General features: G+C 46.0%; 1 protein-coding gene across 40 annotated transcripts in view; it reads right to left on the bottom strand.

Moving 5' to 3' along the window:
* Positions 1–3,803, bottom strand: part of RIMS2 (regulating synaptic membrane exocytosis 2) — a 493,527-nt gene extending 489,724 nt beyond the window's left edge. For 21 of the 40 annotated variants that reach the window (XM_052787004.1, XM_052787036.1, XM_052787038.1 and 18 more), the window contains exon 1: positions 2,620–3,802. In XM_052787004.1, the coding sequence (XP_052642964.1) occupies positions 2,620–2,789 (170 nt within the window). In that variant the 5' untranslated portion in view covers positions 2,790–3,802. Of the gene's footprint in view, positions 1–2,619 lie in introns of all 40 variants that reach the window. The other 19 variants (XM_052787010.1, XM_052787033.1, XM_052787035.1 and 16 more) reach the window with 5 other exon arrangements.
* Between the last annotated feature and the right edge of the window lie 13,028 nt (positions 3,804–16,831).

Here is a 16,831-nt window from a genome sequence, read left to right as displayed (position 1 = left end):
AGACAAAAATACCTTCCACTTCAAAAGGAGCTTGCCTTCGAGGAGAATTACACTTGAACAAAGACTGCAGGATTTAGCTCTATATTTATCTCTATGCAATAACAGTAGTTCATTCATATAAATATGGGGGGGGGGGTTCTTTCTTCTTCTTTCTCTTCTCTTGACAGAAGGAAAACATCTGTCAAGAGAATTAAACTCAGTAATAGTTCCCTAAAAATGCAGAACAAGCTCTGGTATGACTTTGGTGGAGGGTTGTGCTTAATAAATCTGTAGATATTTTCAAAGTAAACATGTACCTGGTGGTTCAAGGAGACACTTCACTTTAAGAAAAATGAAACTGTTGAGTTATTCATCTGACACCAGATCACTTCTCAGTATCCTGTAAAATATTGTGGGCCATCTATCCAAATTCCACTGACAACAGCATTTTCCTGAGAGAGCTGTTCTAGGCTGTCCTCTGTGTATAAACTTTATGCCATACCATTTCCCTCACAGCTTACACAGAACTCAAGAGGAAGCTTTAGTGAGACATAATGAGAAACTAAACCCCACATGAAGTTTATAGTTTATCTTTACATTTGATGAAGACCATTCTTTTGTCCATGTCTGCTTCCAAGATTCTGAAGATTACAAATGAAAACAGTTCTGTTTCATTTCTTAAGTTGGTTTTACCTGGTGATTACTTGAGAACAGTTTATTCTTCATTTGTAACCTTAACAGTTCAAGCTGATCCTGGTATCATACTGAAATCATACTTTATAATGGATCATAAATATTATCACCTGCTACAAGAGTTGCCAGGAGCCATCTTTAAAAGTATAATGCTATTGTTATAGCTTTAAACTGCAACTTGAATAATTTTCCATTTCCTTCTTTGTTAATGATTTTTAAGAGGGCAGAAATTTTAGACAAAAATTTGCATTTATTTTGATACGCCACACAATTTAGCAATGTAAAGGAGTCTAAATTGCTTTAAAATAAAAGTATCACAATAGCAAGCAAATTGTATAGCATGAGACTGAAATGCGGTGATAAAACCGGGTATGGCACTTTATTTCCAGTGCTTACATTACACTGATACTCTTCAAAATAGTCACCCAATGAAAAAGTCTTTTTAAACAGACATTGAAATGTTTTTAGATCACCTCACAGTTCAGCAGCTGTCACACAAATGATACCTGAAGTTTTCATTATGACGCTAACAATAATGCAATGAACCTTGGAAACAGACTTCCAAAGTCAGCAACTAAAGCCCAGAAGACAGTTTCCGGGTACTGAGTGCGAAGGGCCAGCTGCAGTTAACATGTCCAGGACACAACACTCATTTTGGTATAAAAAACCCACTTAGTGCTTCAGCTTCGCCGCACTCGTAAAAGTCATGCCCGCGAGAGTAGTAGCTCTGCTTATTTTTAAGCCCTTAGAAGTCAGCGTGATTACTCCGCTACGGAGGGAGAACAGTTTTCTTCAGTTCACTCGGTGCCTCCCAGCCAGCCTAGGGAAGGTCACGACCCACGCCGCTCGGGAAAGCGCCGCGCCAACACCGGTTCTCCCGCTCGGCTGGGGCACAGCGCAAGGGGAAAGCTCACGCTTCCCCGCCCGCCCCCCCCCACCCCGCGCTGCACGCCGCGCCCGGGCAGCAGCGGTAGGACGGGACCCCGCGCTGCCGAGCCGGGGACGCCCAGCCCCGCGTGGGGCTGCCGGGGTGGCGCCGCCCCGGACAGCTCCCGGTGCCGGTGCCGGAGCCGGGCTGCCACCCGGGACAGCTCCCGGTGCTGGAGCCGGGCTGCCGCCCCGGACAGCTCCCAGTGCCGGAGCCGGGCCCCCCGGCCCGGACAGCTCCCGGTGCCGGAGCCGGGCCGCCGCCGGGGCCGCCTCCCATGCCCGCCCCGGGCGGGAGGCAGGGCGCCCGGCTTCTCCCGGCGCCGGGGCTCACGCTTGGAAAGAGCAGCGGGGCGGGGGCGGGCGGCAGACACGTTGTCGGGGGAAGATGGCGGCTGTGGCAAACCCACCCAGCGAGACGGCCGGAGCCTAGGCCCCGGCGGTCCCTCTCCGCCCCGGGCGTCCGCGCCAGCGCCGGGCAGGGCCACCGCCGCCAGCCCGGAGCCCGCCGTGCCCGCGGGACGGGGCCCGATGCCGCCGATCCGCCCCCTCCGGCGGCGCCAACCGCCGCCTCGACCCCCCCCCCCCCCCCTTCCTCCCGATGGCACACGCCGGGTGAGAACGGCACCTGTGCGGCCATGTTGGGCGCCTCGCCCCCGCCGGCGCCGGGGCGTGCGGGGCCGGAGCCGCCGCGCCGCCTCCCGCCCCACGGAGCGCGGCTGAGGCGGGCGGCGAGCCCGGGCCGCGGCGCCCTGCCTGCCCGGCGGCCTCCCGGCCCCGTCTCTGCCCGCTCCCGCGGCGGCAGGTCCCGTCCCCCCCCCGCCCCCCGCCGTGCCCCACACTCGCCCGGCGCCGAGCGGCCGCCGGGGCACGGCCGGCGGCGAGGGACACCCCTGGTCGCCCCCATCCGCCCCGCTCCTCTCTCCCGCCCCGGCCGTGCCGCCCCCGAGGCCGGGGAAGAGACCTCCGCGCCCGCCACCGTGGGCCGGGAGGACGAGGAAGGGATGCGCCCGCCCTTACTTGAGCACGGATTGCTCCTTCTCCTCTTCCTTCTTCTGGCGGTCCATGACGGCCAGAATGATCTTCCGCTCTTCCTCCGTGAGGTGGCTGAGGTCGGGCATCTCGGGCTGAGGAGCCGGAGGAGGCTGGGGAGGAGCGGGGCCGCCCCGGGGCCCGGCGGGAGCCGACATGTTTGGTGGGAGCTCGCCGCCGCTACGGGAAGCGCTGCCCGAACTCCAGCGGCCGCGGCGGCACCAGCGGGAGCGGCCGCCGCCGGCGCCGGGAGAAGCACATACAAATCAATACCCTGTAATCAACCGGCAGCCTAATGACGGCCCCGCCGGGGAGGGGCGGGGTGGCCGGCGGCCCCGACCTCGCACCCACCCGCCCGGCCGCCGGCTCGCCGCGGGGCAGCGGGGAGGACGGGGCCGGCGGGACCCGGGGGGCGAGCGGGGGGGAGCGGGGAGGGGAGAGGGCAGCGCCGGGAGAGGAAGGGCCGGAGGCGGGGTGGGGACGGAGAGGGGAAAGGGCAGGATTAGCCGCGGGACTGCTGGGGTTTGGGGGCGAGCGCGATTGTCCTAACCCCGAGCACCCGGCGGGGAGAGGGGGGATGGAGCCGGCGGCGGGGGGGGGCAGGAGACGGGGGCAGAGGCTGCCGGGGGGGCGAGGCGGGGGGGGGCGTGCGAGAGCGGAGCCCCGGCGCCCCGGGGCGCGCAGCGGGGGAAGCCCCAGCGGGCGAGCCCCAGTCCCGGCCGCCGGCCGCGGCTCATAATTCCTCGCCGCCGTCCATGGAGGGGGCCGCGGGGCGCCGCGCCCGCCTCCCGCCGCCGCCGCCTCCCGCCGCCGCTCCTTGGCCGGGCCGCGCCGCTTCCTGCCGCCGCCTCGCTTGGCTGGTGCCCTCTCGGCTGCGGGAGGGAGTCCGCCTAACCCATGGCATGGCGGAGAGCCGGAGTCACGGGAGGGGGCTCCGCATCGCCCCACCGCCTCCCCCACCCGAGCGGCGCGGGGCGCGGGGCCCGGCTGCCGCCCCTAGCGGCGCCGCGCGGGCTGGGCGGCGGGGGGCGGCGGGGGGGGGGGCGACCGCTGTCCTTATTTATTTATTTATCGCCGCACAAAAAAAATGGACGCGATAAAAATCACGCGAGGAAGGACGAGGAGGAGCCAAGGCGCCGGCGACGAGCTGGGAGGACCGAGCCCGGCGGCCGCGGGGGGGTCGGGGAGGGCGGGGAGACGCTGCGCGGCCGCCGCTCCCGCCGCCGGCTCTGCCCGGGGGGGCGGGCAGAGAGGGGCAGCCGCTGGGCGGGGCCCGGCCCCGAGAGCAGCCCCGGGGCGACAGAGCTGGCGGGGGAGGGGGGAACGGCGGCCCCCGGGAGGCAGAGGCAGCGGGAAAGGCGAGGGGGCAAGCGGCCCCAGAAGGCGGCAGGGCCGCCACAGCCCCGTCCCCTCGAAGGCCCGACGGCGCGGGCTGCAGTTTGGGCTGAGAACCGGAAAGCAACGCCGCGAGGGGCGCCGGGCCGGCCCTCCGGCTCCCCGGGCGGGGCACGGTACCGCTGTTCGGCCGCGCGGGTCCTGCCCGACGGAGCTCCTGCTCTGCCGTCACCTGGAGTGTCCTTCAGCTGACGCAAGGCGTGAAATTTGCCCCAGCGTCTGTTTGGACAGATTCCTCCAACCCAGACGGGCAGGAACGTGACACCGATGAGAGAAGGCTGGAGAAGGAAGTCCTCCTCCTGCCCGGGAAGCCAGGCGGTGGTGGAATAAACCTCTCAAAACGCTTTTGCTACCTCTAAATCCCCCACCTGAGCAGTCACGTTGATGGCAAGAAATAATTTCCGGCAAAAGAACCCTACAATGCCCAGAATGCCATCCGGCCCAAATAAACGAGAAATAACCTATCCAAGAATGCTGAAGAAACAATTTGATCCAGATCTGCAGGTTTTCAATCTAGTTACAGACAGTAGAGTTCAACCTGCCGTTCTCCCACATTATCAGACATAACTCCTATTTCGCATCAGTGTTGAATATCATATAAGCGTATGTAGCAATAATAAAGTGGTTTTGTAAGGTTTAGTGTGGACAGTTTGAAATCTCCACCGCAGATCATACGTTCCTGGAGCCGGTGCTATTTCTAGCGGACTGTGACATCAACTTATAACCAGGTGCAAAGGCCCCAAAAAAAAGTCATCTTCCTGAAAGTATCCTGGTCCTCATTAGCTGTATTTCCACAGAGAATAAATTCTAGGATGTGGCTCCACTAGCTGAAGAGTTCTGCATGCGATATTGGGCTGAAGACACCAGTCCTCTGGGAAAACAAGTTCTGGAGGAACAGATCACCAGAAGGACATGATAGGTTGGCTGTGGTAAAGCAAGTCTTAACAGTAATCCATACCTATTATCATGCACATATATTCATCAAATTTTAATTTTGTCTAAGAAATGTCATTGGCATCCTTGGCTGAAAGGAGCCTGTTCCATTCCTTGATGTAAAATTATGTGTAACAGACACTTTGTTATTATACATAAACCATTGTGTAGAAACTGAGCACACTGTATTTAAGCACATACCCTTGTAAAATAAACTATATGATTTTTCATCAAGTCCTGAAAGCATTCTGCTCTTCCCGTCCACATCACCTTCACCTTTCGGACTGGATTCCAGCCAGCTGGCTCTCACCCAGTTCCTTCTTTCTTCCAGGCACTAGATAAATCTGGCATCGAAGTCAAAAAGAGAAGGAAATGTAGAACTGTGTGTCATCAGATTACCAAAGATAGTACAGTCCTTATCAATCTATAAATGTTGAATGGAGGAATTAACTGGACTGATCCCTTTGGGAAACTGCATTTTATCCTGGGGAAGTGAGGAAAGAGAGAAATCACTCCATCACTTCTAAGAATAATTAAAAAGAACCAGACCACTTGAAAGAAACCTCTCCACCCCATCAGGTTACACAGTTGTTTCAAAAATATTTCATGACATGTCTCAACCATAAACACTAACAGTATTCTGACCGTAGTTTTGGTTGCCAGACCTCACTACAGCTCTTTGTGCATTGCTTTATTCATCTGAATTTCTTTCCGATGGATATTTACCTCTGAACTTTCTGAATTTACAGTGCCTGCTTCCGTAATCATTTCAACACGCCTGTGATTTTTCATCCACAAATTACAAATACCTGCTCTCAGCATGATTGTAGAATTTCAAGAGCTTTCTTTTCTCCTTGGTATTTGCCCTGTTCCCACTGAATCCTGTACCATTAAGCGGGTAACTATAAACAAACAAATCCAGGCACAGGAACTGTAATCCCCATATATTATCTAGCTATTTGCTTTGAAAAGAGAGAGCAGATTCAGAGCAGAAGACATCCCATGACTCACTGAAGAAATGGTTCAACTTGACCTTTCTATGCTTCTACCTTCCTTTCTTCCCCATCAGTTCGACCTATCACTCCTCGCATTTTCCTGCAATTAAATTAAAACACCATTTGTTCGTGTTCCTGTCAGCCTGCACAGAATTGTCTCATGCTGTTACTGTTATTTACATTACCCAGGTGACATACTGATGAAAATATAGCCAGAGCACAGACTTCTCTACCTACTCCAGAGTAATGGTGTCAACAATAATCTACAATCAAACAAGACAAATTATTATCAGCTAGTATGATCATTTATGAAACTTATTTTTAAGGAGCGTTCATTTGTAATTCCCTCAGTAGTGAAACATCTATAAATTCTGACCTTCACATTCACGTGTCTCTGGGTACCTGCCCTTCCTGTCCATCTCAGCTCTCATTCTGAACTCACTACCATACTCTGAAAAAGCAGATTCCCATCCCTGTTTTACATTCTTCTGTTGGAATTGTTCTTCCACTGTATAATCTGCAACTGAAAATTCACTCCAGTCATATATCAAAGGTACATGATACTTTCTTTTGGTGGCTTCTCTAAGTCATATAAATGTACTGACACCAGCAGGGTTATTAATACTAAGTTTTCTGATACTGGGGGTTTCTTTCTGTTCCTTTCCAGTTCTGTTAGACAAGAGTGGTTCCCAAGGAAACAGTGGTATTGTAACCTGGTTTTATATATCGCCACAAAATGTCTTTCACTAAGGGTCTCATTATACTTACTCCCATTTCCTTCCTCATAGCAACTACAAGAGTAAATGAGTTGGTAGATTCATCATTCAAGCATGCTAAGTGTAATTCTTTCCTGAAAAGGTAATGCTAACATCTGCTTTATAATGTTTTGTATGAGGGAGAAATCCAGTGTAACTAATTCTTTCCGTTATTTTTGTCCCGAGTTGAAACATTCATTTGGAAAACATCTTTATGTAGCTGACATGAAAGGAACTTTAAAGTATTCTGTTATGGATTAGCGAATGGAGAAAATGAAAAACATGTTCTTCATTGAAAACCTCCAGCACTCAGACTCTTGATGGATCAAATTAGATGTATAACCAGCAGGAAATGCATCCTATAGGACTCTTCCTGGAGGCATTTTGCCAGGGACTCCTCAAATTCCTGTTGAGGAAGGACAAAATTTTACACTGCAACAATTTGTGATTCCCAGGTCCTATACTAAGTGCTATCAAACCATCATGGACCGGTTTACTGGTGCAGTCTTGGATCTTTCCCAGCTTTCCCCTGTCTAAATTGAGGAAGCTAATTATATTGTGTAATGCCACCTACATTTTCATCTGGTTTCTTTCAGGAGGATTTTGCTTACTCTATGTGCAGTTTTGTTCTGCTCCAAGAAAATTTCTTTTAGTTGGGTACTTCCCCACAAGTGATTTGAAGAATGCTAGATATTTATGGGTAAAAGTCCGTGTTCTTTGTTTGTTACTCTCATTTCTCATAAAAGAGGGTTATCCATAGTTTACACAGTACTGCCCATACCCCTATTCGACACATAAAGCACGGGCTCACGTTGGCACAGCAGGTGCTTAGAACGTTGTCACGTGTTCCTGTAAGGTATGGATGCAGCATTGCCTTCCCTGTTTGCTGCCTGCTAATCCCTCTTCCCTGACCTCTCCTACCTTTCTGAAACTCAAGCTGCTTCAGAAGAAACACCAGTATTCTTAAGTCCCGTGTGATTTTTTTTTTTTTTTCATTCAGTCATAAGATTGTCCTTCAGAGTTGGTACAGAGTATCCTGTACCAGATCTCAGGAATATATTCACTCCTATTGTAGTGAGAGCTTGAAAGTCCCGAATCTCCTGATTTTATACAAGATATAAATGATTGTTTGCCCCCCCCCCCGCTTTTTTTGAGTCTACTATGTGATTCTGTCTCTCAATTCATTATTCATTACTAAAAGGAGTAATAATATCCTGAATTATTATTATTATTACAGTGATGCCTAGAAAGCCTAGTCATGTATGAAGAGTCTAGTGCCCTAAATATTGCTAGAAAAAATAGCACAGACAACAGCCTGTTGCTACAGAAAGGTCAGAGAGCCATAGACAAAATGCAACGGGTGGGTAACTCAGATAAATGCAGCAGGTTGAAATGAGAAGACAGCAATAAGATAAAGGTAGCAACACTAAATAAGTGGAAGATGACTATTTTTTCACAGACATTATTGTAAGATGAGGTTAAACTGATCTTTGAAGAAAAATAAGGAGAGAGGGTTTTGGAGGTGGAGGGGCATTGCTGAAGAACTGTTGAAGCTTTTCCCAAGGTATCACACGAGTGGGAAGTTCTCAAGGTAACATGCATCCATGCAAAACCAGCCCATTACTGAGGTCCTTCTTTCACTGCACCCAGTTTAAGTTGTGGCCTCCCTGTTGGCGAGAGAAAGCAAACACTGGTTTGACTGCTTATTTTCCTCAAAATCCAAAGGCAGCTGGGCTTTAGCTGTTTGGATTTTCAACTAAGGTTAATTCTTGCAGACCTGGAATATAGCAGCTTTGATAATGAAAACGCGCCTGAAAGGGATGATAATTAAAGCTTAGCATATGGTATTTTCTATCTAGAAATCTACCTATCTAGGTTTCACATCTGCCAAATGACCAGAAAATTAATCAGGAAGTTCAATTAATTCAAATAACAGGTAAAGGCAAAAGTGGTAGCACTGCTAAACTCCTTCTAAAAGCATAAGGGTACAGGCAATTTTTTTTTTTTTTTTTTTTTTTTTTTTTTTTTAATTCAAGCAAACAGTTTTTCATTACAATTTTAGCTCGGGTACATGAAGAAAGGAGCCAGTATTTTGTGAAAGTTCATTTTGTACTCCAGAGACAGAAGGCACTAGAATGACAAAAGCTGAAGTCTAATTGGAAAACAATTTCTTTCTTGTGTATTGAGATCATTAGCACTTATTTGACACTTTCTAGTACTGCTTTCCTGAAAAAGCTCCCCATGATACTAGTTGACATATCTTGGATAAAATTAAACTGTGCAGCATGAAAAGTTTATGAAGAACAGTATTAATCAACATTAATCAACTTTGGCATTTTACTAGGCTAAGGGAAAAATTGCATTAGGCCAAATGAGAGTCAGCAAACGCATGGTAACACGACGATGCCTGCTTTGTGTTCTGCTCTCCAGACCAGGATTCTGCCATACTTAAAAGCACAAGTATGATTAAAACAAGATTCATCCACTAGCTACATTAATATAATTACATTCATAATGATTTCCTAATGACTAGGAAATCAAAACATTCTGAGAAGGGATTCATGTGCACTAAAGCTTGACTATTTTTACTAGCAATATTTGTCTAAGAAAATATACAACCTTTGAATATAACTGTTACCTTTCCCTAGGCTACAGTATCTTACAAATTGATGTGAAATGCGTGTGTTAGGATTGCTGACAGACAGAAGAGATATTTAAAACATTAATGGATGATAACTTTATGTTTTTATTTTTATTTCCAGCTTTTCCTGATGATAGTAAGGTAGAAGCAGCAGGAGCTTGGACACATTATCTGTTTTCACAGTGGACAGAAAAAAAAAGCATTCTCCATGAAGATTTGTCTTGTGAAGGAAGGGACAGAAGGGAAGAGGTAATAAAATATGAGCTAAGTTTTGACATTTCATCTTGCATTTCAAAGAGGTATATTAAAAAAAGAAAGTGTAATGAATTTCCTTCTTTGAATGTAAAGGGAGTTATTTCACTCTCACTGTGCAAGGAATAAGGAATCTCTTAGTGAGACAATACACTATCAGATGTTAATGCCTGCCTTGTCTCTTACAAAAGGGACTACATCCACTATAAAATTAGTGGATGACACTTTCAAAAGCAGGGGGTTTATGAGTTGGAAAGGAAAAGAACAGAACCAGAACTACCCTAATACCTAGAAAGTACACAACACTGAGCTAAAACTGCTGCTTAGCCTATATTTCATTAACAACCATACTACAATTCAGATTAGTGCTACAGAGTTGAGGTACTACAAAGCCCAAACAGGATACACTTGTCCAGAAAGACTTCCCAGCCTCATCTCTACTTTCGCGCAGGGAAGATTTCCACAGCAAATTTACATGCTCTCCTGCAGAGCAAAATGAGCAGGCGTTGAAGCTTTCCAGCATCGACCACACAGTGCATTGAATTTGTTCTACGCGTTAATTTAGGGGGGCAGTAAAGCTGTTGCATTTGCAAAAGCAAGAAGTTATCCAGCTGCACTAAGTGTCAGATGTTTATAGTTGCTTCAGTAATGCAGTCCTGTCCTTACAAAGCTCATCTCATTACTGTTGTACTTCTCTCTGTAACAGTGGCTAGATTGATAATCTTTTTTATTTTCGACTGATGTGTTAGCAGTAAATATTGAAATAAATTCCTCTAGTTATCTGGGTGTATTCTTTCCTATATTTCTGTCTTGAATATGAGTTGTTCTGATGAGTAGCCACCTTTCTGTGTGCGTATTCTCCCCTATGCCAGCTATTTCAAAGGATAGCAAGCAAGAAACCATCAATAACGATGGCATTTTGTTGGTGATACTATGGATTTCATAGGTATTCACCTGTCATTCACCAGCATTTTCAAAAGCATTAATGGCTGTGTCAGCAGTTAAAAAAAAAAGAAAGTGTAGCCTGTAAGACACCCATGTCCAAAACTCAGTTATAAAAGATACAGAAAAATGAGTTATATATGGAAATAAAGCAGTGCTACTTATGTAAAAATCACTGCACCCCAAGAGAAGCATAGGACAAGTCAACATTTGACAAATCAGCATCAAAAACAGGTTACCTTTCTGGTCATCTAGTTTTAATGAAACTGGCAACCTGCCTTCTCCAAGAAAATAATGATTTACAGCAGTGACCTAGGGGTTTTTCCTCCTTGCTTTCCCTAACAATACAGACCATAGATCCAGTCTCCAGGTTGCAAGCTTTACCAGTGTTGTCTTTGGTAGAATAGAATAGAATAGAAATATTATAGGAATAGAATAGAATAGGAATATTATAGGAATAGGAATAGAATAGGAATAGACTATTTCAGTTGGAGGGGACCTACAATGATCTTGTAGTCCAACTGCCTGACCACTTCAGTGCTGACCAAAAGTTAAAGCATGTTATTAAGGGCATTGTCCAAATGCCTCTTACACAGTGACAGGCTTGGGGCATCGAGCACCTTTCTAGAAATCCTGTTCCAGTGTTTGAGCACCCTCTCGGTAAAGAAATGCTTCCTAATGTCCAGTCTGAACCTCCTCTGATGCAGCTTTAAACCATTCCCACACACTCTATCCCTGGATCCCAGGGAGAAGAGCTCAGCACCTCCCTCTGCTTCCCCTCCTCAGGAAGCTGTAGAGAGCAATGAGGTCGCCCCTCAGCCTCCTTTTCTCCAATCTAGACAAACCCAGAGTCCTCAGCCGCTGTGGCAGGTACACCCACCCTGATAAAGACCAAAACTTCTCAACCACTGAAAGGAAAGAGTTAAACTAGAAGCCACGGTTTGGGGATCGAGCCGCCTGGCCCGCATGGTGACTGGAGTCATGTACACAGAGTGCCCCAAGTCAGGTACCCCAGATACCTGAGCCTGCCAGAAACACCTCATCCAACGAAACACCTCAGTTAAGAGAAGTTTCTAGACCTCCGACCACGTATGACCACGAGCCCCAATCCGAGCCAGGGGTATAAATGGAGCTGCCAGAAGACCCCTGTGAGCCAGTCTTCCTCAGAGCAGTGGGTCTGCAGTCAGAGACTCTCCCCTCAGATGGAGACGGCCTCTAAGGAAGGTCCCTGGGGTTGAGTGCCTCACCTTATCGGCGAGTGATATGCACATCTTGAATCATCATTCTAAGCTTAGATTTGGTTAGAGTTTGGGTAGTGATAGTGACATCCTGAACCTGTAAATAAGTTGTGCTTGTCACAGTGTTTACAACCTAATATTCCTGTTCAATCTGACTGTTATATTTCAATACCACATAACATTCCTGTTCAATTTGACCATTGCATTTTGATATCATTAAAGAAAATTTACCTTTGAAACATATCGCTGTCAGCCTAGTGTTTCTGCAACAGCCACTCCTCATAGGACACGCCTTCCAGCCCTTTCACCAGCTTTGTTGCCCTTTATCGACCAACAGATGAGACATTTGATCTGACTTCAAAAACAACCCACTTCAGTACAAAAAAAATGTCATTTAGGCCATTGTCTGCAGCGGAACATTGACAACCTCATTTCAAAATAGGTGGTCAGATTTTGCCAATCTGGCTATTACTGAAAGCACTTCCGTTGCTCAACACCTCAACCTTTCTGTTACAGAAGAAGAAGTTAAATTCTTTCTACCCTTCAGCAGATGCAGCCTAAGATTTAAAAAGGGAAGAGCTGCATCTAACCCATAGTAGCAGATGACTGCAGGCCAGCTAGTGACAACACTGCTGACACATCCTGAAAGCAACGAGGACATGTTGGACACATGGCTGCTTCCTTCTCCCACAAGGAACTGTTTCTCATTTCTTGTCAGAAAGTTGCCTCCTGTGACTTTGTCCACCTGATGTAGCATCTTAGCCTTTCATAGATACATCTGCTATTGCCCTGAAGACTACACTGTTACTGTCTGTGATTTCATATCCAGCAACTATTTAATTCCATTGCTTTCTGTCTTGTTTTTTTCTGTATCAGTACATGAGATGAGAAGCATATGCAAAGATGTCTCAGCTTTGCTTTACTCTTTCACAGAATAGCTTAAAGTGGAAGAGGTAAACCTGTTCACTACCCGACTAAACCCTTTCATAGGGAGGAATATATTGTCTCTCTATCTGATGAAGCCCACATATGCTTATCATCAATGACGTTTTGCTGTGTTCAGACCTCCATCTCAGAAGCAGGATGAAGGCAGCATGAAGGAAGTAGCATAAAGTATTCTGTTTGTGTTTACATTAACTTTTTTTCCTATTTGGTTCTATATCATGTATATACTGATTGCCTCTTGTACTTCTCCAATTTTGGTACAATGAATTCTACATTATTCTTGAAAAGGAAGAAAAATCACAATTTTTTTTTTTCCCAAAATGGTGATGTTACATGAAGTAAAAAATACATGACAATAGAGTAGGGTGCAACAGAGCTAATCACTGGAGAAAGCAAGATCTGGGGTGATAGGAGGCAACATTTGCATTACTCAAGAAGGAATAGAAATTTCTACAGGGCATAGATTCATGAGTCAGAACCACATATAGAAAATAAGCAGCAGACAAATTTTGATTTATAGAGATATAAATCTATTGAGAGTTTCTGTTAACTGGACCATAAACTATCTGAACTTCACTTCTGTGGTTTATAACATCACTGAAACCTCTTGTTATAGTCCATTATGCCTCTCTATTTTCCCTCACATTATCACACACACAAATGTAGGAGTCTGCAGGACCTGAAGGATCAGTTATATACTGAAAAGACCTAATTTATCAGATTTCTCATCACGTGCCATTTAGGAGTGTTTTACTTCAAGACATTATGTGAAGAAAAAAGCATTTCAAAAAAACAATAATAAAATAGTCCACCAGACAACATATAACAGTTGTAGTATTTTCTATGTAAATGAAATTAGCTGATCGCTGAGAATAGGATTTTCAAAATCCTCTAAGCACCAGATATGAACAAATAGAGGAAAAGCTAAATTAACCTGCTTAATTCTGAGTATACTAGAATACAAATTGCCAGAATTATGCAGAGTACATACACGCGTGCACACACACACACACACACACCCCGCCAGAGGCAAACCCACATTTTTCCCCATTTCGGGAGCTAGTACCTTGCTGTGTTGGGTTGCTTAGGAGACTCTGATCCAAAGAGTTATGTCAGCAGGATTATGTAAGCTCCCGACAGGTCTACCAAGGCTGGGTACATCAAAGATAGAGGCCAGACAGAAATCTCTCTCTCGATTCTTCAAGCGTGGGAGCTGGATGCAAGGCTGACCACCTTCCTCTTTAAAAATATTACTGGCTAAGTCTTCACTTTGTCTCCATGACAATTTCCATCTCAGTTCCTTGGATTAGTGGATAGTCCCAAACGAATCTGTGCAACAAGCATCAGTCCAATCCTGCCTCAGCAAGGAGCTCGAACCTTGAAGTAGCTGCTGCTCCAGAGTCACTCCATGGTACGTATAAGGTTCTGGCATGTACATACAATGCTGCAAGCTGGAAAAATCAGCTCAAGTTATAAGGGAGATGGAAAATTACAGTATTGATATTCTCAGCATGAGTGGGTACAGATGGTCAGGAACAGATTGTATCAAATTGAAGAACAATAATAAAATCATGAACTACTCAGGTTCCCCAGCTGGAGGGAAAGAAAGAGTTGCGCTGATTGTGAGTGACACCATGTAAAGAGCCCTGCGAGACAGACGAGGAACCAATTAACAGCAAAGGAGCAGGTACACAGTTCAAGGTAGTAGGTGAGGATGAAAACCCTCCAAGTGCTACCATGATACAAAACCACTTTCTAAAACATCCTACAGTACTTTGTTAGCAGCAGCACACCCTCGTGGACGTGGCTGGGCATGAATGGGAGAGTTGGGACAACTAATTATGGACTGAACATGACTTGGGTACCTAGAAATTGTTCACACAACAGCACTGATGAAGAGGTCATCCAACTTTGATAACTAAATCATCCATTGATGGCAAGAACATGCTCTTCTGCCCACAAAATCACATCAGACTGGTTGCAATGAAAACACAGGCATACCAGGTTTTAACCTGCAGAAATTTTTGTTTGTTCCTCCTAATGTTTGGGCATGTAAGTTGTATGTGCCGACAGTGAGCATGACATATGTGCTGCCATCGTGAAAATAAATTTAAAGCAAATACTTGCAGAAGCAGCAAATAAGAAAATCACCACTCAAATGTATGGAATTTAAATGTCAGTTCTTAAAAAGCAAGTTTTCCACAGACAGGCATAATTTTCAGCTTTCACATAAACAAATTTTGAGGATCTTTGGTAAAACATGTTAGTAGAACTAAGAATTTTCTGGTGTTTTTCAATGGCTAGAAAAAAGAGGGGGTGGGTCACTGCAATGCTACAGAGCGGCATCATCAGAGAGGGACCAGCAAAGCAGAACCTCCTAAATGCTCAGGCCAAAATACCATTAAAAAAAGGAAAAAGGGAATAAATAGTTAGGGAATATATGGTTATGAAGAAAAGACAATCACATTGGCAGGCAGCAAAAAAAGGGCTCCTGAGGATTGTCTTCCAACAACAAAGAGCTTGCAGGTGATTTTAATCATAGCTAGAAAGAATTAATAAAAAACAAATGAGGAAATATTATTACCATAAAAAAAATTAGAGAGAATACTTTCACTGCATACTGAAATTGCCTTGTCACCTGAAAAAAATCAATTTGGATAACTCGAATAAGACAATAACTGTGAGAAAATCATCTTGCATTAAGCTGAAAGCAGCTTAAAAAGGAAGAACTGGAAGGCAGAGTGTAGGGTAAAACAGATCAGATCTGCTCAAAGGCGGCAGCAAAAAGGAACACAAAATGGTGCTCTAAATGTTGGACTGAGCACAAGAGAATGAGTCCACTGTAGAAGAACATAGAAGAAAAATCTTAAACTACCTGAAAGACACTTTTAGTGACTATAAAACTAACATAGCATCACAGTCCTCTCCAGAAAATTCTTCTACATACTTACACTGAATTAGATTTGCAACATCGCTGCATCTTCAGGTACTTTAAGAACAACAGATTACACTTTTGGCAGCCTGATCTTATGCTGACTGTATTTTCAGGCTGTGCACTGTCACTGAACAAACAATGCACACCAGCAACACATGGCACGTACCAAACATACTTGGATTGTGTTGACTTTCAGAAAGCTTTCAAGAGGATCTCTGAAATTTTTCAGTGACTCCTTACAATACCTAGAAAATTTTGCTGTTTTCATTAAGACACCGGGTGGGCCAAGATCTCTAACCAGTTACTTTGGAGTTAAGACTGAATTTACCATATTTTGGAGGTAACAGATCTTCAAGACAGTGAAATTCTGTGGTCAGGTCACGCATGTGTAGGTCTGGACATTGCTAATGGTATCTGCCTCATGGAGACATTGATAAAAAACCCACGCCGCTAAAGAACTGTCAGAACTGAATGAAATATCCTGAAGTCAGAAAGTCAAAAAACAAAGGTGGTAAAAACAAGTCTGACCTCAGATGATTGTATTGCTCTGTAAAAAGGAAGTCTTGAGAAGTGTTATTAGCTCGCTTACTAAAACAGCAACTTTTGCATGATCGCATCTGTGAGTAAATGACTCAAGTGGAAAGCCTTGCTTTTCCATGGCTGGCCTCCAGCAGGGAAATCTAACGCCCTCCACGACAAGCTAGGAGTCTTTTGTAGCTATGCATTAAACATATACCTGCGGGTCAGGAAGGAATGGATGGAAAACTGCTTTCAGCATTGGTATTCCCCTTGGTTACTCAGAGAGACATAGTTGCACAGACCAAAGCAGGCCCTGTTCTTGGACTGGGCACGCCTTTACATCACGGCCCAAGACATGTGAACTTCAGCATCCCCAGAGCCAAGCAAACCAGAGGGGCGTTTTCAGCAGAGCATTCACTGAAGCAGTAGTTTTGCGACAAAATTTGGAAAACTGTGAAGGCATTGGCTTCTGATAGTACATCTTAAAGGCAGCTGAACTCTTACACTTCTGACGATATGAAACGTGGGTTGAATTAAGATGGACAGATAAAATGAGAACCTGACTGATCAGCAGTTTCTTCCTTCAGGTATCTCTCACTGAAAGACTTGACTGGTTAGTTTAGCATCCCGCTACACACTATGTCAGCTCT

Source organism: Harpia harpyja, chromosome 5 (genome assembly GCF_026419915.1).
Source record: "Harpia harpyja isolate bHarHar1 chromosome 5, bHarHar1 primary haplotype, whole genome shotgun sequence".
NCBI classification, from domain to species: Eukaryota; Metazoa; Chordata; class Aves; order Accipitriformes; family Accipitridae; genus Harpia; species Harpia harpyja.
The sequence above is the reverse complement of the archived record's forward strand: the minus strand, read 5'-3'. Positions and strand labels throughout refer to the sequence as shown.